Genomic DNA, 26,528 nt, shown 5'->3' with positions numbered 1-26,528 from the left:
AATATAAAACCATATGCATAGCGTTTAGTACCTCTAATTACCTTCTATATACATATTTTTCATAAAATAAATAAATATATATTCATAAAAAGTTATAATTAAGCAAATATATAAATGTAAAGTACTCTAAGTACATGCAAATGAATTCCAAGTACATGCGAATTAATTAAAACACGTGCAAATTAGTTATAAGTACGTGCAAATTAAATTGCGAATATTAAATAGCAACTGTCCTTATCTCATTTCTATACTACTGACATCTCCACTGTGTGAAGCAGGGCTTGATAACTGCAGATGGTGCCCAGAGGGTTGAACTTTTCAATACGTTTCCTCTGCAAGAACTTCATCGCCAAATTTCACCCCCCTCCCTCAGCAACCCTGGGTCGAAGTTCTATTCTTCCCCCATTTTCAACCAATCCTGCGGCTGGCACGGATGACGTTTGCGCTGGTTTTTCTTTTTCCTTCTTTCCTGTCAAATACACTTTCTCACCCTTCTGAACCAGGTGTTCTTTCTCTTCGGAACTATTCGGAATAAGAGGAATGTCGTAGCGCGGATACGAAATTGAAAACAAGTAGCATGCACAATATTACACAAATTATTAAAATCGTTCAAATAATATTTGAATGGTGATATAGATGTCACGAGTTTATATTAATTCTACAGGGTGATTCAAAAGTCTGGCACCACGGGACCTCTCTGTTATTAGTGCAGATAGCGAAAAATTATTGATCTAATTGATTGTTTTTAGTACGAGCACATCAGCACAGCCCGTCACGCAATACGGGGATAAGCTCCTTAACTAAAACAAAATTGAGGACAAGAAACAATGTCTGTTAAAAACTTACTCAATTTTCTAGAACTAATTCATCCAATAGCCGAACTCCGTGGCGGAGTGGTTATAACCGTGCTACGCCGCCAAGGGTCCCGGGATCGAATCCCGGCCTGGGCACGGGTGTTCTTTGCTAGAGTACATTCATAAATTTCATCTCGTCATCATTCATCCTAATCTTTGCGATTAGCCAAAAGTGGCAGAAAAAGCGAAGTAAAATAAACCAAACTAAGGCTCGTACTAGTGCGTTCTAAACTCAAAATTCAAGCACATTAGATTGAAAACGATATATTTCCAATTACTTTTCCGTCTTTTCATTATTCGCTATCTGTTTGCACTGATAACGGAGTTGTCTTATGGTGCCGGACTTTTGAGGCACCCTATATTAACTAAACAAAAAAAACCGTTCTGAGCGCTAGTGACTGAAAATAAAATTGTGAGCTGAAAAAATAAGATTTGGTACGGAAGTAGTCGATATAGTTCAGAAATTTACACATGCATGCATATCAAATTAACGCAACAATATGGCTACAGCTGAAATGATTTAATAATAAATAAAAGGTATATGTGAGAACTTACCAGTTTCTCGTTCTCGTCCTCCATCTCGAGCCGTGCGGCTATGCAGTTCCTCGTATCCAGAAAGGCTTTCCGCTGGGCATGCTCCATCAAGTTGTGCATGAAGATCCCGACAACGTTGACACACACGTAAATCAGCAAGTTGGCTGACAGCTGAAAGCAAAAAACACGCTATGTTACTTTTACGTGGCAGCAGTACAAAGTAAATCATATTCTAGATCTAAACTATTACATTGAAAGAAAAAGCCATGTAAAAATATAATAAAAATAAGAACTAGTACTTCACCGATCAAGAGAGTAATAGTTTTGCGACTACTTTCCTACAAATATTTTTAGCTATTTGAGAAGCACGGACCTTCTGTCTATGATGAAGGTTTTAGTGTCTTCTTCCATTTTAACGTCTTGTGCATGCATTTCACTTTTAACCTTCCTCGGGGGGATCTTTACACATCTTTCTTAACTTAAAGGTAAGGGCTTTAGATAAGGAGATTTTTCCTCATATAGTTCGAAGGGTGTGAAATAGCCATATGTGCTGAGGCAACCAGAACATTTAATTCATTCAGTCATTCATGCAGGTCATTCATGTTTTGAAATAAGTGTTATAATTTATTTGGAAATGTAACATACAGTTATTATCTTATATCAATAGATTTGAGCAACACTGACAAAGCTGTTGACAGCATTAAAAACAATTTGTAGGGAGTGCACAGGTTCAGAGCATGAAACGCCGAACATAAAGGAAGAGGGGGAGAGAGAGAGGAAAATGAGAAGGAATAAGAGAGAAAGAAATAGTAAGAAAAAGTAAAAATACAGAGAATGAAAAGAGAGGAAATAAGAGAAGGAGAAAAGAAAGAGTAGGGGAGTGAAAGAGAGAGAAAAGAATATAGAGAAAGGGAGGGAAAAACAAAATGGAAAAGAGAGAGTGAAGGTGGAGAAAAAGAAGAGAAGAGGAGGAATAGATACAAAATGAGAGAGAAATGAGAAGGGGACAGAAAGAAAGGTGGAGGAATAGAAAAAAGGAGAGAGAAAGGATATGCTAGAGAAGAGGAGAGAAAGGAGGAGGAATAGACAAAAGAGAAGAGAGAGAGAGAGAGAGAGAGAGAGAGAGAGAGAAGAGAGAGATCCCTTCTCTCTGTCCTTCAAACTGATTACCTGCACACCTTCATGCAACAGGGATTGCCTCTGCAGTAAGTGCTGAAATTCAATCTGAAACATCGAAGGAGGAGGCTCAGTTTCAGATCCGCGTGCTGAATAAATCATCAATCTGCTCTCAACATGCGGAAACGCTAGACGTCAGTATGCAGCTTCCATTATAAGATTTCGCATGGATGATCCCAGCGTGCTTTGAGAGGTTTCGTATCCCTTTCTCTGGCATACAGTGTATCCTTTCTTGTAATACACAGGCGTAACGTTCAAAGTTCGGCCCACGGTATAGGCGAATGGTATACTCCAAACCAATACAAAACAGGCATTTTCTTTGGCTAATCATGACTATGCGAATTCAATGATGTTTACATGGCTTTGATACCAAAACACACTCGTAGGCTGGTCCATGTTCAGCCCAGGACTTTGAATCCTAAGAATTCGGTAGCGATGATGATATATAATAATAATAAAACTTAAATATTATGCTTAGAATTTCGTCTAGAGCATCGATTCTCAACCTATGGGGCACGACCTACAGCAGGGTCCCGAGGGGGCGTTTGATAGGTCGCGAAGTCGGGCTTGAAAAACGAAAATTTATTTACTGTCTCCTGTGAAATTTTCTGACAAAATGGTTTCCTGTTCTGCGCATTTTTTTTCTGAGTTTGCGTAGTAATACTTTTAAGTAGCTACTGCTTCAGCACAATTCATCCGAGTATCATGGTTCATACGTCTTTCTCTTCAGAATAGAACAGGCATTCAAATGGTACCACGCACATGTTTACATCAAGTATGAGGAAAGGGAAATCGGGGATAATTCGGGAAATTTCCCTCAGAAAAATCCCTTTTGGTAACTTTGGGGCCCTCTGGATCAGCCCTGGATATAGGTACCCCATTATAATCTACCTTGAAAAATACTATGGCCTACACGTAATGCGTCCGCCAAGTTTCATTGCAATATCTTCAATAGGTATGAGGGATGAGGGAAAAAAATATTTCGCAATCCTGTTTGACAATACTATTAGAAACTCACAAACTCAAAAATAAATCACCAACAGTTCAAATAACGCAACACCAAAAAAAATGTACATAAAGGAACTGACTAAACGCGGCACGCAAACGAACTCAAGTTTGAACTTTGTCAGCATAACACAAAAACAGTTTACTTTCCTCTGAACTACTACTTCTTCCTTGTCGGCACTGAAAATCGTGTCTAAATAAAAGATCGTTGTTTCTTCAATAGAAAAACATATGTTTCACCAACAAAAAACGTATTATTCCGTTCAACACATGTTACTTCAGTCAGAGATGTTCGCGGGCGTAATATTACGCCCAACACAGAATAAGCTATAGTGACCAAGGGCGTAATATTACGCCGAACACAGGGAAGGAGTTAAAAACTTATTAGATTTAAATTACTAAGATTCAGATTTTTAGATTCAGACTTAACAAAGTATTGGATATCCTAAACTTTTGGATGAGACATTAAAGTTGCTCATGCCGTTCTCCATCTCATATTTGTGTGAAAAGGGATTTTCATCTCCGATTCAAGTGAAAAGCAAGTACAGAAATAGGCTTGACGCGCACTCAGATTTACGACTTAAGTTAACCATAATTGAACCCAATATGCCCCAGGTAATGCGGAAAAGGCAGCCCCAACCGTCACATTAGTTCGGTGAGTATATATAAAAAAATTGTATTCAATTTCAACATGTGTGTTTAATTAGATGATTACAGTAAATTCGTTTTTTAAATTGCATATTTAGTTTCTAGAAGGAAGTATGTGTAATTTGTTTAAGGAAGCGTAAAAAAGGGCTTCTCAAAGCACTCGCACTAGCAAAAAATATGATTATAAACTGGATGCACACCCCTACATGTAGACTTAATTCTTCCGGCGCCCATGAAGTGTAATATCCTTCAAGGTGGGCCCCGGACTGAAAAAGATTGAGAACCACTATAGAGCGTCTCAACCTTAAAAGTCAGTATGCGTTAAATGGAGCGCGGCGTTGCCATATCAACAAACTGAGTCGCATCGAGTCGCTGTTGATTGTCGCTAATGATTGCGACAAATTTACTTCCTTAATATCGTATAGGAAATCATCAAATCTATGCATTTGATGCATTTTGGGAAAAAAAAACGACAGTTACCTCAAGATTCGCATGTAAATGTTTATATTTCGACGTAACTATTTACCATTTTACATTTGCATTATATGTGTAATACACGCAACTATTGTTACTTCTTTCGTTGAATGTTGTATCCTTTACATAAACAGAATTAAATAAATGCAAAAACAAACATTAAGATACATTTTTTACGGAAAATAAAGCACACTGCACTTCTTACGAATTCTAACCTTGGTGGCGCGCAATGAATTTGATACGCGAGACAGCCCGAACAAACAAAGTACGATTGCGGAATAAATAACGGTGCTGTGGAGTAACAATGCATTCTAAAAATAACTTCAAACAATGGTCAACACTTTTCTCGCTTGGTCTGCATGTGTATCGCGACAAACCGAAAAGTTTCTCGCTAACCAACTTTTTCGTGTTATGGTCTGATGATTTATACAAAATATACAATGTATATATATATATATATATATATATATATATATATATATATATATATATATATATATAAATAACTCTCCTCGTAAGCAAATTAATTCACTCAGGCGAAGAATATCATATCTGCAAACATCATAGATCCCGTAGAAAAAAAACTGGCTAAGTTGTTCAAGCGGTTTGATATTTATGGCTTTTGAAGTATTTACTAGAAAAAAATTAAGCGTCTTGCAAAATTGCATAATTATGAAAAATTCAGATCACATGAATTTATGACAGGTTATATAATGCCGTCAGTAAAAAGAGCATAACAAACTCTACAGGATAAAGATTTCACCGTTTGAAATTTTTTACTTTTACATTTTGTAAATTTTGTAACATCTCGCAACGCAGCGGTGGTAGAGAAGGACAGAGCTATTGGCAAAACTCATGTATTAGAGAGAGAGGGAAGTACTCCATTTACTTCCATACTGACTTTTAAGGTTGAGACACTCTATAGAGCTTTCACGTAGATCTTAGTGTGGTTTACTTTCGCTCTTACCTGGATATTATCAAAGCTGTATAGACTAACATCGCCTGAAAACATTGCGAATTTCGAGGAATATTCAAAAAAACGTTGCCCTGGCGTCGGCCATAGGTCCAGCCGAGGTTGGCTCCTGAGACGGCAAATTTGAATGTGTTGATTGCTTTGTTTTGTCTTATGCCCTTTTCTGACACTTTTGGATAATCTCGAAGATGATGATGAATTGTCATCAGATGAAATTAATGAAGAGAGAATTACAAACACATGGACATAATACAAGCTCTACACAGGATTATACTGGCCGAGTCCAGACGGCTGCGTTTAGTTCGTCTGAAAAATGCAGTCCAGGTTATACTACGTGGAAGAAGGTTGACATTGGATGTAAACACATCACGATGTGTTGAATTTATATTGGAAAAGTAATTAATATGAATATGGGGCAGAAAAACATGAAGAAAATCGTGTGGGAAGAGAATCGTGATAAATAAAAGAATCCCGATTGGGATTTTCTTTTGATATTTGCAAACTTAGCTCGATGTCTCCCAGTTTGTTCCCATATAAATTTCACGTATCCATCCTGGGGGCCTCCCCGATGGCGTAATGGTAACGTCGTCGCCTTGTAATCACGGATCACTGGGTTCGATGTTCGGCGGAGGCACAAAGTGCTTAGAATCCCCTCAAATCAAAAACGTCAATACATCAATTCTGAATGTTGCCATTAGCCCAAAGAGTAAAAAAAAGATGTAAAATAATCTAAAATGTCAGACAGAATGGAGGTACTGTATTTTGTAATACGGTGCAGGTGGTGTGAAAGAGGTGGTGTTTCATAAGAAAACAAAAGAAAAGGGGGGAGAAACCCTCAAGACGCCCAACCTCCACCCGCATACATTCAGGGGTATGCGTTTAGTGCCCTGGTGACTTTAAAATAAACCAAGGCGAAAGATCCGCAGAATTTCGGTTCCCCATTTTTCTTTTCCTCCTCCTTTATCGATACTTTCAATTATCCATGTAAGGATTTTCATAAGCACACAAATGTCAACCTCACTTCCACGTAGTACATCCTGCACTCAGAGAACTAACTGCATCACATAGAATGTATCGATTAATGCACTAATGTGTTTTATGGCTTCTTCAAAGAATCAGATTCACATTTGATGCATTTTTGGTGCATTTTTGTATGTCGTGAAAGAAACACCAAAGTGGATCATTTGAATCAAGTGAGGATTTCATTCAGTCGAGATGCACTTCAATGCATCAGTTGGTTGCGTTTTGATGCACCTTGATGAGTTTTGATGCACCAGAATGCATCTTTTTTGATGATGCACTTAAACGTATCGTCTGAGCTACATAAACTATGTGGCTCAGAAGAAACGTTTAAGTGCATCATCCGAAAAAATGCATTCTGGTGCATCAATCGATGCATTATGGTGCATCAATCTACATTATGCATTTAGTTTTCTGTGTGGGACTGCATTTTGCAGACTATCGAGGCTCTGGCGTCTGGGCTCATAGCTGGTATGTTCCTCTGTGAGGCTCGTGTTGTGTCGTCCCTATATGTTTGTGATTGTTGCTTCACCCATCTCATTGTATCACAGTTCAAACTCATCGTCACGATTAGGCAAAAGTGGCAAAAAAAGCGAGTAAAATAAGCCAATCAATCAATATACGGTGCGGGTTTCCCTTTCTACCCCTCAGTTTTTGTCATGTCATTTCCCTCCTTCGTGGAATGATGCCTCAGCACAAGAGACGTTCTCTTTCTTTACTTTGGAAACTTCTTGCTTATTTCTCCAAATCGTGAAGAGAAAAGCAACTCCACCCTAATCTGTCTGACCATTGACAGAACATTTGTTAGAACTGACAACCTTGCTGTGGCTACATCACGAGAAATCGATCCAGCGTTGAAATCCTGCGTCGTCTTACTTGGGGTTCACAAAGCAATGCGAACAATGCATCCAGACAAGAATGCCTCCAGGCTGCGTGTTTGTGTTGGCTAAAAAGTTGTTGGGAAGGCTTCTGCGAATCCACAGATACTGGCTGGAAGGTTGGTTCGAGTCTTACTCTTGTCTCGTTATCAACCCTCGTCTCTTATTCCCTCCCCAAAGCTTCTGAAGATCTCATTAGAGTCGTGTAATTGTTTATTTTTCTTTATACGCGTCTTCTAGGAATTGCTTTGCCGCAGCGCTGTGACGTTTGATTTTCATCTCGGGTTTTTGTCGTTTCGTGCATAAACGGATTGAGGTGTGAAGATGGAAGCTTAGAAATGACGCCAGCAAATTGCGCTTATGAAGACACACACTATGTTCTTGCCGTTTTCGTTAAGGAATATAATTTTGTGCTCATTTCCAATGTAAGTGATTTGGAGGAGTTTCACACTGATGGCATGATTGTGCACTGGTTAAAGATGTTACGTACCTGTAAGTCTGTCTAGGAATTTGCCTCTGAGAGCAGAAGACTCTGATAGTCACCACTGGTGGTAAACAAAATTCTCTGTTTTAAACTTAATAAAATATTTATTCTTCGAGTACTTACGTACTTACAGCAATTTACAAACCCACATCGGGATAGTGAGGGACCTGTAGGAAGGTCAAGACGAAGATGGACCTAAAGGAAATCGATGAGGATGGAAAATATTGGACTGATCTTGCCCAGGATAAGACAGATGGAAGGCTTGTGTTGCTGCAGCCATAAACCTTCGGGTTTAAGAAGGCTAGAGAGTGAGCGAGTTAGTAAAACCCACATCGGTATTATCTTCGATTTCTCCATACTTCTGATATTCCTTTGCTATGCTGTTCGGAGACTGTTGATAAAATTCCATCATTTTGTAAATGTCGTTGCCAGGTTGGCATCTACAGGTTAGTCTAATTGTCCTTCTAATACTAGTTGTCTGTGATAATCTATAAACAGTTGACAAAATAAAAAATGAACGAAATCAACATCCCAACTAAATAACCTACAACTTTAATGCAATAATGTAATGTTCAGGCAATTACAAAAACTTTTAGAGACTTGTAGTCAACACCCGTTGCACATACGAGTTGAGTTCATAAACTCTTCAAAATAATAAGCTTCCGAGCTTTGTTCAATTGGAAAATGCTCAGCGAAACCATGTGTTAGTATTAAAACCATGCACGCCATGTTATTAGTAGTAGTAGTAGTATTAATACTATTACTATTCTCCATCCACTGTAAGAAGCAAGATAGTGTAAACAAAACCACGTGACTTTACAAATAGTTCCTCTTCTATGTTTTAGTTTTGATGTCATAATGTATTGGTGGTAGCTGTACAGCTAATAATATAAGGTCCCGCAATTTGAACGAAGAAGCCACATCGAATGGCATGGCGTCCTACGCGCAAGATTCATAAACAGCTGACATTGGAATAACAAACAGAATTACTCACAAGTCACATGTATGTGTTTATATTGACTTCGTTCTTACAGTGGATAGAGAATAGTGTGACGAAGCCACCGTGCACTCGCATTTGTCTGCAATTAGCAGAAGATCTTCACGGTAAGACACTTCAGGAACGCCATAACAATACAACCTTCACAGAAGGACTTAAGGAACGGCCAATTGCTACAACTCGTTAAACGCGTTGAACTGGTGCGACTTTCTGAACGCACTCATAAAGCCGAACATGGTCTAATCGGAGAACTGTTATTCGAGCTGAACAACTCCGTGGTTGGAACAACTGTTGAGAGAGAGGCGTCTTGTTTCCTCTCCCAAATAGATTTAGCAAACTGGCTGTTGATTCGTCCGCTCACGTTCCGTATTCAAACGATCAACTGAGGCGGATTCCTCTCTCGTATGGAATCAGGCCATTCTGTGAGGAACAACACGCCATCACCAGAAGACAAGAGCAGTGATGTTCCCAGAAGGGAATTTTCCAAGGAAAGGAGAATCTTTGAAACAGAAAACTACAGGAAAGGGAAACAGGGAGAAATTTCCACAAACACCGGCTGAAATAGTATTTTGTCGTATATCCATCTCCACTAACTTTTCAGAACAGTTGATTGAAGTTGGATTTATGTGGATTTTGAATACACTACACGATTTGCGCAAACGTTTTATTAATCTGATAATTCAAGCCACTGGTATCCAGATACACTGTTGCTTCCAAACACGTACGGAACACGATAATGTTATCATCTCACTCCAGACGAAAATTGGAGATACGACAAAATAGTTTCAGCCTGCTAATGTGCAAGGAACAGAGAAATTATACCCTGTCCCAGCTAACTGTGGAGCAAGGCCGTGCATTGCGTCAGAGAAGCGAGGGAAATCTATTGGCCAGAGAGAACAGTAGACGCTGAGGTGCAGGCTGGTAACTCCAGTCGCTTTCCCCCACTCCACACAATTCCGTTCCTCTCACGTGTTCATTGGTGGAGTCGTCTCGCGTCACTACTTGCGCAGAGACTTGCTTTCGTTTGCCTGCTCCACAGTTAGCTGGGACGGAGTATAGACGTCATGCACTAATTTAGAAAAACGATTTCTTTTATTTGGCCTCTTCCTAGTGGAGTATAAGCGCCTGAAATATCGTATTTCGTTTCAATCTGAACTCTGCTGATTAAATGTAATGAAAAGTGTACGAACTTTAAAGTTAGAAGTTTAGAGACTGAAGGTAAAGCAATTTTTTCTACATTTATTGTCTAACAGAAAGGAAATGATAAGTACATAATACAAGCACAAGATTTATCCACTCCCCAATTAACATACAGAGCGAGCACAAACAAAAGAACCTTGGGCCAAAAGCCTTCGCGCATCTTCCCTTCCATCCGTTCAACTCGAGCAACAAGGAAGCCTGCTCCACTCTGCCCCTCCCGTCCGCACGGGAGCACAATGCACAGGAGTCGCGTCTACGAAAGCTCTTTTGCCTGTGGTCCCACTATCATTTTCTATGACACCCTCCCATAAAGGTGATGACTAGAGCCCGGAAGTTCAGGCATTTATTTTCGTTAAAATAGGCAGGCAAAAAGGCATTTATAATGTGGTAAATAGGCACTAAAAATGAAAAAAGGCAAAATAAACCGAAAAAAGGCACATTTAGAAGTCGCTTACTTTTATCTATAATTTCTGGCAAAATGTTAAAATCTAAATTGGGAAGAGCATTTCAATTTTCTCCGTCTTGATTGCACATAACTACAAGTGCTTTTTAAGTTCTAAACATTCATTGATAGTCGTCTGTCAGAGAGAATGTTTTTCATAATAGAAAATGATCTTTCTACTTCGACAGAAGTTATTGGAGCATACATATAACAAGCTAATGTAGCTGGACTCATTTTGGTAAGAGCATTTTCACCTTTTAGAATATCACAAATTGTTTTCAATTGTTTCAAGTCCTCATTTGCACTCACTACCCGTTAGCATTTTTCCGCAACAGCTCACCCCTTTTCTCCTGGCACTTCCATCATCTGCTGCATAGATTCCTCGAAGATTTTCATGGATGCTATAATTGTAATTGTCTCTGGCAATGCACCATAATGTGCAAAAGTAAACTTGAATAGCACAGGAGTTTTTTCACTTCACGAATTGAAGCCGCTTCATTTTCTGGAAGAGCATCGATCACCTCACTGATTTTTTGAAGGTTGTTAGCATGATATATAGCTGCTGATATCCAGGTTCCCTATCTCGTCAAGACTGGTTGCTGAGGTAAACTAAGCTCAATCGCAACTTCCTGAAATTTTCGGGTTCGAGAAGGAGATTTCAGAAATATTTTCTTTGTGTTCGAAATCAACCTCTCCACTTCAGCAGTCAATCATGCACAAGGAAATGTTAACCGAAAGGCAATATCCTAACTCAGCATGAAATATTTTTTTTTTCTCACACTTTTCTCCTTCAGCAATGTTGAAACATGCGTGAGTTCAATATTACTTAAATAAGGCGAAAATTATTCACATAATAATAGGAAGAAAAATAAATGCCAACAACGTTTTTTGGGAGAAAAATAATTTACATACACATTTTTTTTTAAAAAAAAATGTCAAATTTCATTGAAAAAAACAAAAAAAAGGCATTATAATTAAAAATAGGCAGTGGGGTCCCAAATAGGCAAAATAGGCAAAATGAAAAGGCTTCCAAAACATTCGAAACAACATAAACGTATATCCGGAAAAATTGTATCAATATATGCATTAGATAAAAAGAGGCATTTTGCCAAACTTCCGGGCTCTAGTGATGACAAAAGCTTAATTTGATGTTCAATTTGCCATTATACACCCTAAAATCGTTCTTACACTCTCATCAGATCGAGAAATCTCTAGAAAAAACTCAATAGAGGCTCTTTTTTTTATTTATTGTTTGTGAAAAAGGGAACGTTAAGTTCGGAAAGGGAAATATTTGCAGGGAATTTCCCTCTGGGTCAGGAACACCACTGAACAAGATAAAGAGTTCGATTTGAGGAGCGGCCTTGAAGGAGCTGGACGGGCACAGAATAAATTTCGGTAAATCGGCCAAAAAAAGGAGAAGAAGAAGGTCTAGAAGGGTGGATCCGGAAAGGAAAACTTCACCAAACATCCTGGAACTCCTGTCCCACCTCCATCGTTGGCGATCGATAGTTTTATTTCGACCTGCGGAGTCTTCTGTCTCCGAACTAAATGGGTTCTGCCACGGAAACAATATCTTTCTGCTTTATCTCAGTGTTACCTCGAGACTTTCCCAACAGTTGTTCTGGTGAGGAACGCAGGGTTCTTAAAATTTCCATCACTCACTCCCCTAAACACTTCCGAAGGGGCGAATGGAACTTTCCATATTCCTCCCTTTCTCAAAGCCTGCGGAAGACACAGTTACTTCAACGAACCAAGAACACCTAATACTCCATGAACCAACGAAAACTTATTTGAAGTCTACTTTATGCTTAGGTATGGTACACTGTCTCGGGAATCTGTGGAGCAAGGAGAGAAAGCAAGTGGGAGGAGCAAAGCAGTGCGCGCTGCTGCAAAACGACTGGCATAGCTGCAATCGCGTTTTTTCCCCTCCACGTACTCACTCCCCCTCTCAGGTGTTGGAATGATAGTAACTCGATTATAAACGTTGACGCTACTACAAGGCCGGGGGGGGGGCACAGGGGGATTCATGACGTGCGTGGGTCATGGGAATTTTGGGCGGGGCAAAATTTTATGGGTTAGCTACCAATTCTATAGCCTGACAAATCAAGTCCCGGTATGCGCAGATCGCTGCAGAGCACTTCCTATTACGTCATCCTCCACACCACTCCTCTACGTACTGGTTTGGCCTTGAGAGTACGAGTGGTGCCAACTCAGCAAAATTAAGCTAAAACAAATATGACAAACGATTTTTACTGTGTAGATTGACGGTGCCGGTTCATATCAGTTTATCAGTAGTTCGTTTGATTTAATCCGGTCTTTGAAAATGCGTGCGGTGCGCGGATCATAAACTGTAGTATTACGCACGCGCGTTAAGGTTTATAACGAAGAGGAACTACTGGGTGAACAACTTTATTTTCTGAATGCGACAAAGCAGAGTGGGGTGGGGGTTATTTTGTTTATCGTACAACAATCGCTACGAGAAGGCAGTCTAATAACATGCTTGCCTGTGTTATTTTTTAAAGCATTGAAATGTTCTTGCTCTTTACTCTTGGCTGCATATTTTTGAAATGCAAAAATCAAATTATGCCGGGTCCAACGAAATCCACAATCTGCTCTGGAAAGCCCCTTAGAGGACAGGCCAGAGAAATTGTTTACAATGTTGCAACATATTTGCGAAAAGTTACATAAACTTCAAGTATAATGTTGTCGAGTCCACAAGCGCTTCCACGGGAGTATCTAAATGGATGGGTTTTTAAGTTTTAAAAGAATTGGATTGGATCGATTTGTTGTTTTAAGTCCACTTTATGCACAGTAAGGCTAATCAGGACTGAACGTACAGTTTAAAGTGGGATCCGAACAACTACGTGCCTCCACCGGGAATCGAACCCGGGACCCCTTGATTACAAGGCGACGACGCTACCACTGCGCCATCGGGGAGACCAAGTTTGAAAAGAAGGAAAAGAGTCGTTGGCGAAAGGTGAGCTGAATTTCTGTACTCCGATAAGTAGAAAACATCCCATGAAAAAGCGAATACAAATTTCGTTGAAAATCCTCAGACCATTCCGCTCCCTCCAGGTTGCAACACTGCGAACCAACGTCGCTGCGGAGAATGGAGTGGGGAAATGTGGTGGGAGATGCGCAACAGCTATTTGCAGCGTCTTGTTTTTAAACTTGTCAAGTTATATATATTTTCACACAAAAAGGGGGGAATCGTTTCGATTGATTGCCTTGCTATTGATTTTTAGCTATGGCTATTAGTTTTTCTTCCTACTTGTGGGGCATGGCGGCAATTGGGTTGAAATGAAACGCCACCACCTCTTATGCTTTTAGAAGCGGTTTGGAATTAATACAAGGTTAGTCAAACAGACAAACTGATAATAATAAGGTTGATTCAGTACACTAACAATGTCAGTGAGCCTGAACAGTTTTATACGTTTTATGTTAGCAAACATGATAGTGAGCCATGTTTTTTTTTTATTTTTTAGTCTTTTAATTTCAACTGCAATGAAAGGATTCGAATTCCATGCGCCTTTCAATTGTTGGCATGTGCCTTTCGATTGTTGGCATCTCGGCCAGTGGTAAATAATGCCTGGTGTTTTCTTTCAGTTTGTTGGATGATTTCAGGCACGATTAGTTTCGCTTGTATGTGTTCCTGTGCTACGATTGACTGGATAACTTTAAAATACTGCCAGCTTTCGTTGTCTAAAACTTACATATTTCGATTTTTTTTTAAAATATTAAATCAAATTATCGACATTCAAACAAAAATCAATTACTGCATGTTTATCCAAACTATATTTGAGCACAGATAAGTCACTTATCTGTGATTTGAATGTGTGTGTGTGGGGGGGGGGGGAGGTTTTTGGATGAACAATTCTTTTGGGGGATATTTTGATGAACGATTTTGGGGGGGATGCGTCCTCGGCCTTGGGGGGGATGGGCACACCCCTGCTACAAGGACAGTGAAAATATGCGAGATGCAAAGGAACACGTAATAATTCAACTTACAGTGACGTAATTCTATTTAAAAGAGATATCTGATTATCCCTTACAACGGCCTCTCCCCCAAAAACACAAAACAATCGAAAAATTACTGCTTTCATGAATCGCAAAACTCTCGCCTTTCTCCCGAAATTCGATATTCCATTGTTGAGTCCGTGATTAATTTTGCAGCTGTCTGGTATATCTTCGCTCTGCATGTGTTTTTCTCTTCCGTGTTGGCGCACGTCAATGTGTGTGTGTCCAATGAGAGGGATTTACATGAATCATAGACGCGCAGTGACGAGCGTTTCAGTTCAAATAGGGTTTGTTTAATTTGGAACCCAAATTCTCCGGTTCCCCCTTCCACCTCGTAGCGTTGAAACTCCACGTTCGTATTGACAGGATAGCATTTTTGCATATTGCAGCTGGCACGTCAAAAGCATCATCAATAAGTCTTCAAGTTTTTTTTTTTTTTTTTACTGTGCTTCCATTCGGCATGTGTTAATACATAAGTAACTAACTTCGTAATAAGCCTTGCGTTTCATAGATTCAAACTCAAAAGCATTAATTACATGTCGCAGCACTTTCATATCTCTTCCTCTCTCTCTCTCTCTCTCTCTCTCTCTCTCTCTCTCTCTCTCGCTGTATATGTGTGTGTGTGTACACGTGTGTGTATGAAGCATCAAACCTTGTACAGCCACGGGCACTTCTGGGTTGTAACGATTCCACTGAAACTTAATGGGGAGTGTTAGAACCCAGAAGTGTCCGTCACTGTACACTGTATCAACACAAATGATACATTCTTCTGATTCTGCGTTTGTGTTTTAAGTCCACTTTATGCACAGATAGGGTGATCGAGACTGAACATAGTTTAAAGTGGGATCCGAACCACTATGTGCGTCCAACGGGAATCGAACCCGGGACTCTTTGATCACAAGGCTCAGACCTTCGTGGCGGAGAGGTTAGCACAGCGCATTACGATGTCAGGGGTCCTGGGTTCGAATCCCGGCCTGTCCATGTGTGTCCCTTCATGCATTTCATCATAATTTAATATTGAAGATACAAACATTTCCAAGTATTTGGAAACTAACCAAGGTGTGTCCTATACCAAAAACGAATAAAATATCCGAAATAGAAAATTACAGACCAATCTCAATTTTATGCTCCCCTGTGAAGGTACTTGAGCAAATTCTTTACACTAGAATATATAATCATGTCAAATGTTGGATAACAGATTGTCAGCATGGTTTTACAGCAAAAAGATCGACCATCACGAATCTATTAAATTATACACAAGAAGTTCATTTAATGTTACATAATAGATCCACAGTACATACTATTTATTTAGATTTTACTAAAGCATTTGATAAAATCAATCATAAAGTGCTTCTTCATAAACTAACATGGTATGGATTATCAGATGACTGGATATCACTGATTGAATCATATTTGAAAGATAGAAGACAATATGTAGATTTTAGGTTGACAAAATCTTTTAAATATGATGTAAACTCTGGAGTACAGCAAGGATCAAACTTAGGGCCTCTTTTTTTTGTATTGTATGTGAATGAACTACCATTAAGTATTAATAAATCTAGTTGTCTAATGTATGCAGATGACATCAAAATATATAAAGATATTACAAAGTTGCAAGATACTTGTCAATTGCAGGAAGATTTAAAGCGTGTTTATCAATGGAGTATTCAAAATAAACTTGATCTCAATATAAAAAAATGTTATTACATGGTATTATCTGCAAATAAATCGAACGTGCAATGTGAATACTTCATAAACAACCAAAAATTGGAAAGAGTCAACACTATGAAGGATCCTGGTATAATAATTGACAAGGATCTCTCGTACTCAACTCATATAATACAAATGGTAAATATTGCATACAAAAAATTAGGTTTTGTAATTAGAATGTCAAAATATTTAAAGGATTTGGACGCAATCACGTTATTATACAATGCAATGGTTAGGAGTACCTTGGAATATGCATCTATAATGTGGTCACCAATAGCTAAAATATATATAGAAAAAATAGAACAAATACAAAAACGCTTTCAACGTTATTTGTATTCCAAAAAACATGGTAAGAATTGTAATGTTAAAATGTTATCTACCAATACACTTCAACGAGAAATCGACATGCCATCATTAAGGTCAAGGAGAATTTTTATGCAACAGCTATTTTTGTATAAAATAATTAATGGCCTTATTGATAATGCTCAAATTTTAAGCAAAATATATTTTAATACTACATGTTTTCATCTTCGAAATAGAAACTTGCTGAATTGTCAAATGGCTAAAACTAAGAAGTATCAAAACTCTCCGTTACAGCAAATGTTAGATTTGTACAATAAGTTATCAATGATAGATAATGAGTTAGACTTTTCGTATTCCCTGAATATTTATAGAACAAAGTTGCAATCATTATGTTTTACACAAGAAATTATAGAAATTATTGTCTTGTAAGTGCAGACATTTAGGGATTTCTAAACATGTATATATATCATGGGTGAGGTATATTGTTACCATTTACTATGAGTGTAGGTATGGCTTTGTATTGTTTCGTCTTGTAAATATCTATTTGTGTGAAGTATCTCTTTATTTGTGTGTATGTGTGTTTTTATATATTATTAATTATGTATGTATATTTCAACTGTATGCAAGTCTCCCATAATTGGAGAAGCTTTCTCTGTTGGAGACAACTACAATTAAATAAATAAATAAATACGCTCGTCTTCATCGTCGTGGTTAGCCAAAAGTGGCAGAAAAGCGATGCTAAATAACAAAAGTAAAATCAAGTCTAACTGATTACAAGGCGACGACGTAATCACTACGCCATCGAAGTGGCCATTCTTCTTAGATAAATGCGAAATTCGATGAAAAATATACAAAACATTCAGGAAAATTTAAAGATTCGCGCTTAATATTAGTACTATAATACAGTATATCCTCCTGAACTGCTCTAACTTTTAAGTAGGTAGGTGGCCAAATTGTACACAAGTGGGTAGTGGGGTGCTCACGACACCCCACAGAAAAAAAATACTCTTACAGTTATATTCTAACAATTATAATTGTAATGTATGTAATTTTACATTATTTCCCATACAGCACACCAAGTTTCAGACATATTTCAGAAATATTGCAATATTTCATATACGTTTCTAACATTCTGGTTTCGCGTTGACGTTACAGAAAGCATCACATGAAGTCCCAGTTTTGTTTCTGAAACATTGCAATGTTATCGTTTCATTTTCTAGTTTCTGGAACGTCTCGGAGACATTGCAACGTTGGATTCAGTCATCATCGGCCATCCGGGAAATTTTCTGAGGCGGCCATGTTGTGTTTACGTTCAATGCTGACCGGGAGTCGTGCACATCTTATGAAGAATAATGTTGTTTATTGAGTGGTAAGTTGAATATTATTAATACCAAAGTGTGTTTAATTGTGTTATACTTATGCACGCTATATATTTAATCTGTGTTGTGTAACGTGTGTGAGAACGTGAGTGGAAACAAGGCAGGCGTTATCAAACCAGTGTTTAAAGAAGTATTTCGTCTTGTTTGTTTAATTGAAAATACATGATGTGAAGAAGCATGGAACTTCTCGCACCTCATGAAACTAAAATAACAGGGAATAAAGTGCTTACCTATAAGCAGTGCACATTTATAGTATACCGAAAATAGATTGAATGGAAGAGACGGAAAGTACTTGTTGCTGAAAATGTATCATTTTTCGGTTACATTATAATTACCACCTTCCTAATTTTGTACAAAACTTGCCCTCTTAAAAAACGTTTCTCACCTCCCTGTGCATAGTGAAGAAGCGTAGAATACTTTGAACTACATAAGTTGTTACGTTAGGTTTTATCTAATAAGAAATACGTTTCTACAAATTCATTCTTCGATTTCGATACGTAAATCGAAGGCTGCAGCATTGTCACGTGCAATTTTTTTTAGCTGTGTGGATTGTAGCTCGAGTCTTAGCGAACAGGCTACTACTGAAGATCACAGCATGATTTACATGGTGCTCCTATAATTCAGATTCTAATTTTACAGGACGCAATGAAATGTTGCTGCATTACAATTACCACAGCTTGAAGTGGGTGAAAGAACAAGTAACAGAAACAATATTTTCTTTAAATTTATTTGCTAACTAATTTTTGTGTTTGTGATTGCGATAATTTACCTTAAATCAGCAATGCACACAAGAAATACTTTTCCCAACTCTGTGATTACATTGCTTCAAAATATAATTGTCACATTATTGCAAACTTATGTAATCAGAATTTGATCTAAATATGGAATATACAGCATCCACCAAAGTAAAATTTTGACAGAGTGACTAGTGAAGCTAGCTTAGAGTTGTTTCACCAGGTTTTAATCTGTGCATGCGAATAATCTCTGACCTGACCTGGCCTGTTACACTGTCACACACATTCTTTAGTTATTGGTGGGTATAAAGATTACATTGGTGTGTGTTTACATGCAGGCGATCATTACTTTTTTACCTCCACACCATGCAGTTGGAAAAATGTATCATGTATGGACTAGTGTATCACGTGATGAAGATAATATTACATTCATAAATGGTTTGGTCCTAGTTCCAATTGTTTAATTACAATTTCATTATGGTACACAGGCATTTTTTTCATGGTTCAATGTCTGTTTACTTCAGAGTTATAGCAATCACTTTCTGTGTTTTTGCTTTGAGATTAATGTTTCACTTACATGTACTTCTCAATTGCAATCAGCTATTTGTTTACTACCATCTTGATTACAGACTACTACTGCCATGTGTGCATGATGCAAAGGGGTTTCTTAATAAAGTTAGGCAAGTAAGGTTTAGGGCTCTTTAGTTTTCAAAAAACGCCTCTAAATGCTTTTGTGGTTAGGTTGGGTTGGCCATTTATTCCAAATGAAAAATGCCTTGTCGACAAATGCTTGCGTAAGGTACTTTTTTCGTGTTTTTATTTATTTGCTAATGGGTTGCACTTTGGAATTCCAAACAGTGGTAATTACTTTCACCAGGGTTCAAATTTATTGTAACAATAAATTCTACAATTTTGCAATACTTAATCTTCCTATGAAACTGAAAAAAATCATTAAACATTCGGAACCATTACCCTTCCAACACCTTATAATGTGATTTCTGGTCTTCAGTACTTCCTGCTATTCTCACAACCTGGTGAAAGAGTTCCATGAGTATTCTCACCACTTGGTGAAAGTAGTTACAGCCAAATTTTAAATTACTTCTGAAACTCAATTCTTACTAGTTCAGCTCTCATTTGGTGGCTAAACCCCTCAATAATAAATAGCCCATGTACATTGAAGTGCAATTGTAAACAAAGTAGATGTGGTACTGGTTTAAATGACTGCAATCCTCTGAAAGTGACACATGCCATGACTGGACACAGTGTATATTATAATAAAGTGACTAGCTTTGCCAGGTGATTCAGCTAGAACCTTTTTTATTACTTCTTTATTAGTTTTGAGATTACAGCAATGGATAAGCAGCATGTTTCACTCATTTTATATTTTGTGTTGGCGTAGCAGTATGGTATCTTATGCAGGCACTGGAAGTATTGCCAGACTTCTAGAATGTTTTATTTTACTGTTCTGTAATTTTATAAGTAGTTTATGTGAAATGCAATATTTTCTACTTGCTTAGTCAACGGGTTCAAATTATGGAAAATTTTGCATTTCAGTTTGCATACAAATGAATTATTCCTTATACAATTTATGATTTTTTTCTTCTAGGCACTGTTTGCCAACACCAGCCAAATACTAAAGAGCAAGAGGTGTCTGATGTTGTGGCTTGTGCAGGACAAACTTGGCTAGACAGAGAAAACAAGTAAGTAATAACGTTCTGTGATGGGCTAATTTGTATTTTTTAGCTCAAGGAGTCATAAAAAACATTATGCTGATGATCCAAATTAACATGTAGAAATTACACATGTGCTGGATTCATTATTGTGCTTGTTTCAAAGTGTAATCTCCCATTATATACTCCATAATGTACAGTGATGGCATCAGCACCTTTTTTATATCTGCCACTAGCCACAATATTCATGTAAAGTCAAAGATAGCAAGAAATCTTAGCAAAACTCTCCCCCCACCCATATTTGCCAAGTGTAAACACAGTAGTTATTTTCGGAACGATTAAAGATGACCGGACCCCTCTCAGATTTTCTTCATATTTGGCATACTCTCTAATTGAGGCCTCCAAATCACGAATCTAAAGTTAAAAGTTGTCGGAAACGTCTAGAAATTGCAAAATAAGCTAAAATAAGGCATTAGTTTTCGGGCTGGTAACCGTCGATTTTTGCAAAATTTTTTGTTTCACAAGCAAAATATATATATTCCTGATACTATCACGACACCAAATTTTAACCATGTTTGCCTGACCTAACCGAAACTAACCTAACCACACGTCAATGGATCGCAATTATTTTGCAATTTCTAGATCCTGATACTACCACGACATGAAATTTTAACTATGTTTGCCTAACCTAACCACACGTCAATGGTTTGTGGGGCTAGCGTCAATAATTCACAATTATTTTGCAATTTCTAGACGTTTCCGACAAATTTTAACTTTAGATTCATCATTAGCAGGCCTCAATTAGTAAGTATGCCAAATATGAAGAAAATCTGAGAGGGGTCCGGTCGTCTTCAGTCATACCTTATTTTCTTTCTTTTCGTAAAATGAAATTAAATGAAATGCAAACTTCTTTTCCAAATAGTAATAACCCGTGGCGCAACAGCCCGTGAGGACCAAGGCGTATCTACCGACTGCCGGTGATGATTGATTGATTTGGTTTATATTACTTTACTTTTCTGCCACATTTTTGCTAATTGTAAAGATTATTATTATTATTATTAGAAATTCTTTATTCATGGATGCAGTTCAGCCACGGCCAGGCTGGGATTCTAACCTGGAACCCCTATCATTGCAGTGCAATGTGCTAAACACTCCATGGAAATTTGTGCGATATTCTGTCTTAAACTGTGATGAACAAAGGTATTTTTGGTTAATAAAAAGTGGCCTTTGGTTAGAAGCCCTAGCGAGGCATAAGTATGCTTTGCTCATTTCTATCACGTCCTCTTATCAGTTGGCTGCAACAAACAAACACACAATGTATTTATTAAGACTGAAATGTAAAAATATTTTGTAGCCCTGTAGAACAGATATGGGTTGCAGAAGTTCAAATATATGGCTTGCTTTTATTTTACTCAAGGATAGTTTCATGTCAATTCTGGGTCATTCCATGTCAAACCAACCAAGTAATTGGTTGCATGACCATTTTAGAAAAAAAAAAACCAACCAAGTAATTGGTTGCATGACCATTTTAGAAAAAAAAATCATTTTTAGTACAAATGTTGGTACATGTTTGTAGATATTAAAAACAATATCCCAAAAAAATATTGTATTTAGTTCTCCTGGGCCAGCCATTTTTCCAACAATTACCCGTGCTCATGTAGAAGTTGACGGATTTCACAGATCTTCAGTTGTCATACCTTGTAATTTTAATTTCTGGTAAGTCAACTATTAAAATCCTATGTTACTATATTTTCTGATTTTTTAAGCCCAACTTTAAAAAAGAAAAATGAAATGCTTCATTCATTATTCTAGGCATACATGTAGCTTAACATTACACACCAATGTCACAAATTAGATCGCATATGTTATGTCATATTTACCAAACAAGTTGAGTCTAAAAGTTGAGATTTTTACTGTGAGTTAGGTTCATGCAGGGCTTCCTCCATGCCAAATTTCAGAATTTTTCAAAAGGACCCATCTGAGATATTTAAAACCGAAACTGTCAAAATTCCATAAACGGCTATGTTTCTTGACCCGGTCGTGAGTGGGGGTGATGTGATCAACATCACGCCCCTGACCGCCTTTACCCCCCGGGGTTTCCCCCCGGTAGCCATGTTATTCGACACTGGGTGGGCGCCGGGGCCGCTTCCACCGTTAGAAAAGTTCCCGGATTTGAACCGGCGGGGATCGAACCCGGGACCTTTAGCATGGTAGTCAGACGCGTTACCAACTGAGCCACCGTGGCCACTGTCTTGTTACCCAAATTACCACCTTAATTTTTGTTCTTAGGATGCAATTTTGAGCAAAACATACTTGAATATCATAGAAAGTATGATTCACTAACTACAGAATGAATTTTGTTTCAGGTCTCTAGCTTTATTGATTTTTGAGATATTAAGGTTTCCGTAATTTGCTACATGAGAAAAAAAACACCTTTGTAATGTTGGAAAAAGGATGTTCCAGGAAAACTAAAGACAATAAATATTTTTGAACATTGTTTCTGATATCTAGAAACGTGTACTAATAAGGTTTTTGTTTTCTAAAATGGTCATACAACCACCATTGGAGGGTTTCTACCAACAAAAGGGGTTTGAGAACTTATGATCCTATATTTTAATGAAACTCAGCACATTTCATCTTTCATTGTGGTGAGAAACCACATGATTTTTTTGGTATTTACCTTGAATTATGTCCCCTTGAATGACCCCTTCAATTAATTAATTAATAGTAAAATATTACCTGGTTTTGGCCCAAAAACAAGGTTTACTAGAATTTCGATTTTTTTAAAGGGAAAGTTGCAACACCAACTCAAATATTTTTAAAGTAAAGTTTCATATATATAATCTAACTTACACAGAAATAAAATTGATGGTGTTTTCATTCCTTCTCTGATTTTTTAAAAAATGTATATCACATTTTATAGTTTTCAAATTATCTCTAAGAATCTAGATATCACAGAATCAATTTTTGGAGTATACAATTTTAAATAAGGTTTTCATGGATGCCAGGAAGGTGTCACCTTAAAATTTCATACTTCACCCATATAATTTTATTTCAGTCACAGTCATTTGAGTGAATTATTAAAAGGATATTGCAGAAATATGATAACTTTGAATTGACGGTGTTTCTTTAAGGGAGTGACACTATTATGGAGAAAATATGCCTCCCCCTCCCTTTTGAAAAAAAAATCAGTGCTTGGCCCTACCTGAAAACATCCTGTGGTCAAACATGAATGTTTTGTTCTTACCTTTATAATTACTAATATTAGTTTATTTACATTTACTATGACAAAGACACATAACTACTATAACTTTTTAATACATGGAATAAAATTAACGGGGAATGTAACTTGTAGTACAATTTGTAGATTTGATCCCTCGGTTTAGGATGAGACTTTGTGTAGTGTTTGAGCACATTATAGCTACTGATATACCAAGGTACTAGCATGCACTAGCCAGCCATTTTCAACAAAAAGCACTTCATAGATTTCCAACCGCTTCTCAAGTAGTGAAGATATTGTCCAATTGCCAAGTGGATCTGGTGGTCCAGTAGTAAGGCACCAGTTTGGCTTTTCCTTCCATGCCCTGCGTTCCTGGCATCCATGAAAACGCTATTTAAAATTTTATACTCCAAAAAATGTGTTTCAATGATATCTAGATTCTTAAGAGTTAATGTGAAAAGTATAAAATCCGGTAGTCATTTAAAAAAAGCAGAGGAGGAATGAATCACCATCTATTTTATTTCTGGGCTAGTTAGATGATATATCAAACCTAAGAAAAATCGAAATTGTAGTAAACATTGTTTTTGGCCTAAAATCTGGTAATATTTTACTAATTTATTGGTGTACTAAAATGTGAATGTGATACGTTGTCATATTTTCTTTCTATTATTTTGGTAATGTTGTGAAATTTCAAAGAAGTTTGAATAATTTGTAAGGGAGCTAGAATTTTTCTTCCAGGACAGTGCAGCTAACACTTGGAGGCTTTGGAAATGGAAGAAAGAGGAATTACTGAACAACTTAGAGAGAGAGAAAAAGTATGGTTTCTCACCACCATGAAAGTATTATTAAATGTGCCGAGTTTCATGAAAATTTGAGATTATGGGTACCGTGGTCTGGTTGAACTGATGTCTGATGTGGAATGACCTTATGCAAAATTTTGTTTCTTTAAATGATATTTCTAACCACAGAATGCTAATTCAGAATTGATGTTACATGACATTATTCTCTTTACAGGTAAAACTGAATGTTGTTCCACTGAGGCTGTCTGAGTGAGAACTTGTGGTCTGCAGAAATTTCAACTGAACAAAAAAATGTATTTAGACAAAAAAATAAAGACTCTTTTGTGAAAAAATATATATTCCTTTGATAATACTTATCCTTTTATATTTGTTTCATGTGTGAATTGTTGATTGAAGTCCACTTAATGTGCAGATAGGCTAATCGGGAGTAGACGTGCAATTTAAAGTGGGATTCCAACCACTGTGCAATGTGCCTTCACATGGTATTGAACTTGGGATACCTTCACTGTAAGGTTCTTATTTATATTTCTCACAGTGTATTCTGAAACTGACGAACCTAGCCTAGCACAACCATTTTGAAAGTCAATGAAAGATATAATATAAATCATTCAAAAATCATGTCTTGCACGTTCTCATTTTGAAATGTTTTGGTATAAGTTAGGAAATCTATGTAAAATTGTTTTCATGAAGAAATGGTAATGTAGGAAATCGTAGAACATCTTTGAAGCAACAAGACAATGGAAATTTCTCACAAGAAACAGAAATAGCATTAATAATTCTGACTGGCAAGCACAACCTCTGATACTGCACATTTTCAAGATTATAGAGAATGTCAAAACACATTTCATCAATTTCTAAACTTTGATTTGCTGTTATTGTTCAATTCTTATTTATATTGTTAGTTCCCAAAAATTGCCCAAGTTTAGCTTGTGTCCATTTTGCTCTTTTTTCTTGTGAACTGATAGTTTTCCAAGTTTTTATTTTTTACTGATTCTTTTAATAATAATCCATGGCTCCGCAGACCTTGGGGTGGCACGGCATACTTAACGGTTGCCAACTTTGTGGTCAATTTCTCCAATTATGTAAGTATGTAGGATATTCTTATCAAATGTATAGACTGCCAATTCAGGTAACTTGTAGGTCACTCTGTATGATCTCCAGAAAGTATCCAATATGGTATCTCAGATGTTTCCAGAATAATGCATAATGTTTCAGAACCAATATTATTAGAATCTAAATGGTGTAAATAATTCACAATAGCTATGTACAAGGTGGTGGTAAATTACAAACATGCAAGTTTGCAGTTTAACTGTTACATTAATTTTGAATTTTTATTTGGGATGATATGATCAAATTATCTGTTCATTCTTTTGTAATTAATATATAGAATATACCTTATTGTACCAGATTTTTCATCGTAAAGTGACACAATGCACAAAGTAAATTTTAGTATTTAGTAAAATGTTTACATGCTTCCAGTCTATCATCAATTGGTAAAGTGGGCGAAAAGTGACTGGAGCATGATGCTGATAACATCACCCTCAATCCAACCTTCCTTGTGACGTGGCACAGCAAACCACAAAGAGCTTTCTTATTGCATGTAAAACTCTATTCCTTTGTAAACAATTGAAGGTATTAATGATGATTACCAGTTTAATGTTTCATATTTTCTTTTGAGGTGTCTAAAGTTTATTTTTTTTAACTCTAGCTTTGTCTGACATGAACGAATGCATAATCGGCAATTTTATGCACTTTTTCTCCTGACTAGATTAATTGAGATATATGGTCAATTGATGGGAGATAAAATAAATATTAAGCATCATGCGTAATGAGGTTTCCAAACCCAAGACCTCTGGCACTTTCACAGCATCACAATACTTGATTTTAAAACAAATACTGTGTATTCTATTTTCAGGAAATTATTTACAAGTAAATATTGTAATAATTTTTGAAGGGGGTTTAACCCCAAACCCCCCTCAAATATGCCATTTATGAATACAGTACTGATTC

General features: G+C 37.2%; 1 protein-coding gene and 1 long non-coding RNA gene across 2 annotated transcripts in view; one reads left to right on the top strand and one right to left on the bottom strand.

Moving 5' to 3' along the window:
- Positions 1-1,409: 1,409 nt before the first annotated feature.
- Positions 1,410-26,528, bottom strand: part of LOC145983014 (adenylate cyclase 1-like) — a gene marked incomplete at its 3' end in the record, with an annotated part of 86,753 nt that continues 61,634 nt past the window's right edge. The window contains exon 2 of the mRNA XM_083116296.1: positions 1,410-1,559. Coding sequence (XP_082972422.1) covers positions 1,410-1,559 — 150 coding nt within the window. The remainder of the gene's footprint in view (positions 1,560-26,528) is intronic.
- On the top strand, positions 18,015-24,829 carry LOC145983015 (uncharacterized). The gene is made up of 3 exons (XR_014441216.1): positions 18,015-18,084; positions 20,435-20,528; positions 24,733-24,829. It is a non-coding gene; the product is annotated as an uncharacterized LOC145983015 (long non-coding RNA).

This window comes from Lepisma saccharinum, unplaced genomic scaffold (genome assembly GCF_977018435.1).
Source record: "Lepisma saccharinum unplaced genomic scaffold, izLepSacc3.1 HAP1_SCAFFOLD_547, whole genome shotgun sequence".
NCBI classification, from domain to species: Eukaryota; Metazoa; Arthropoda; class Insecta; order Zygentoma; family Lepismatidae; genus Lepisma; species Lepisma saccharinum.
The sequence above is the reverse complement of the archived record's forward strand: the minus strand, read 5'-3'. Positions and strand labels throughout refer to the sequence as shown.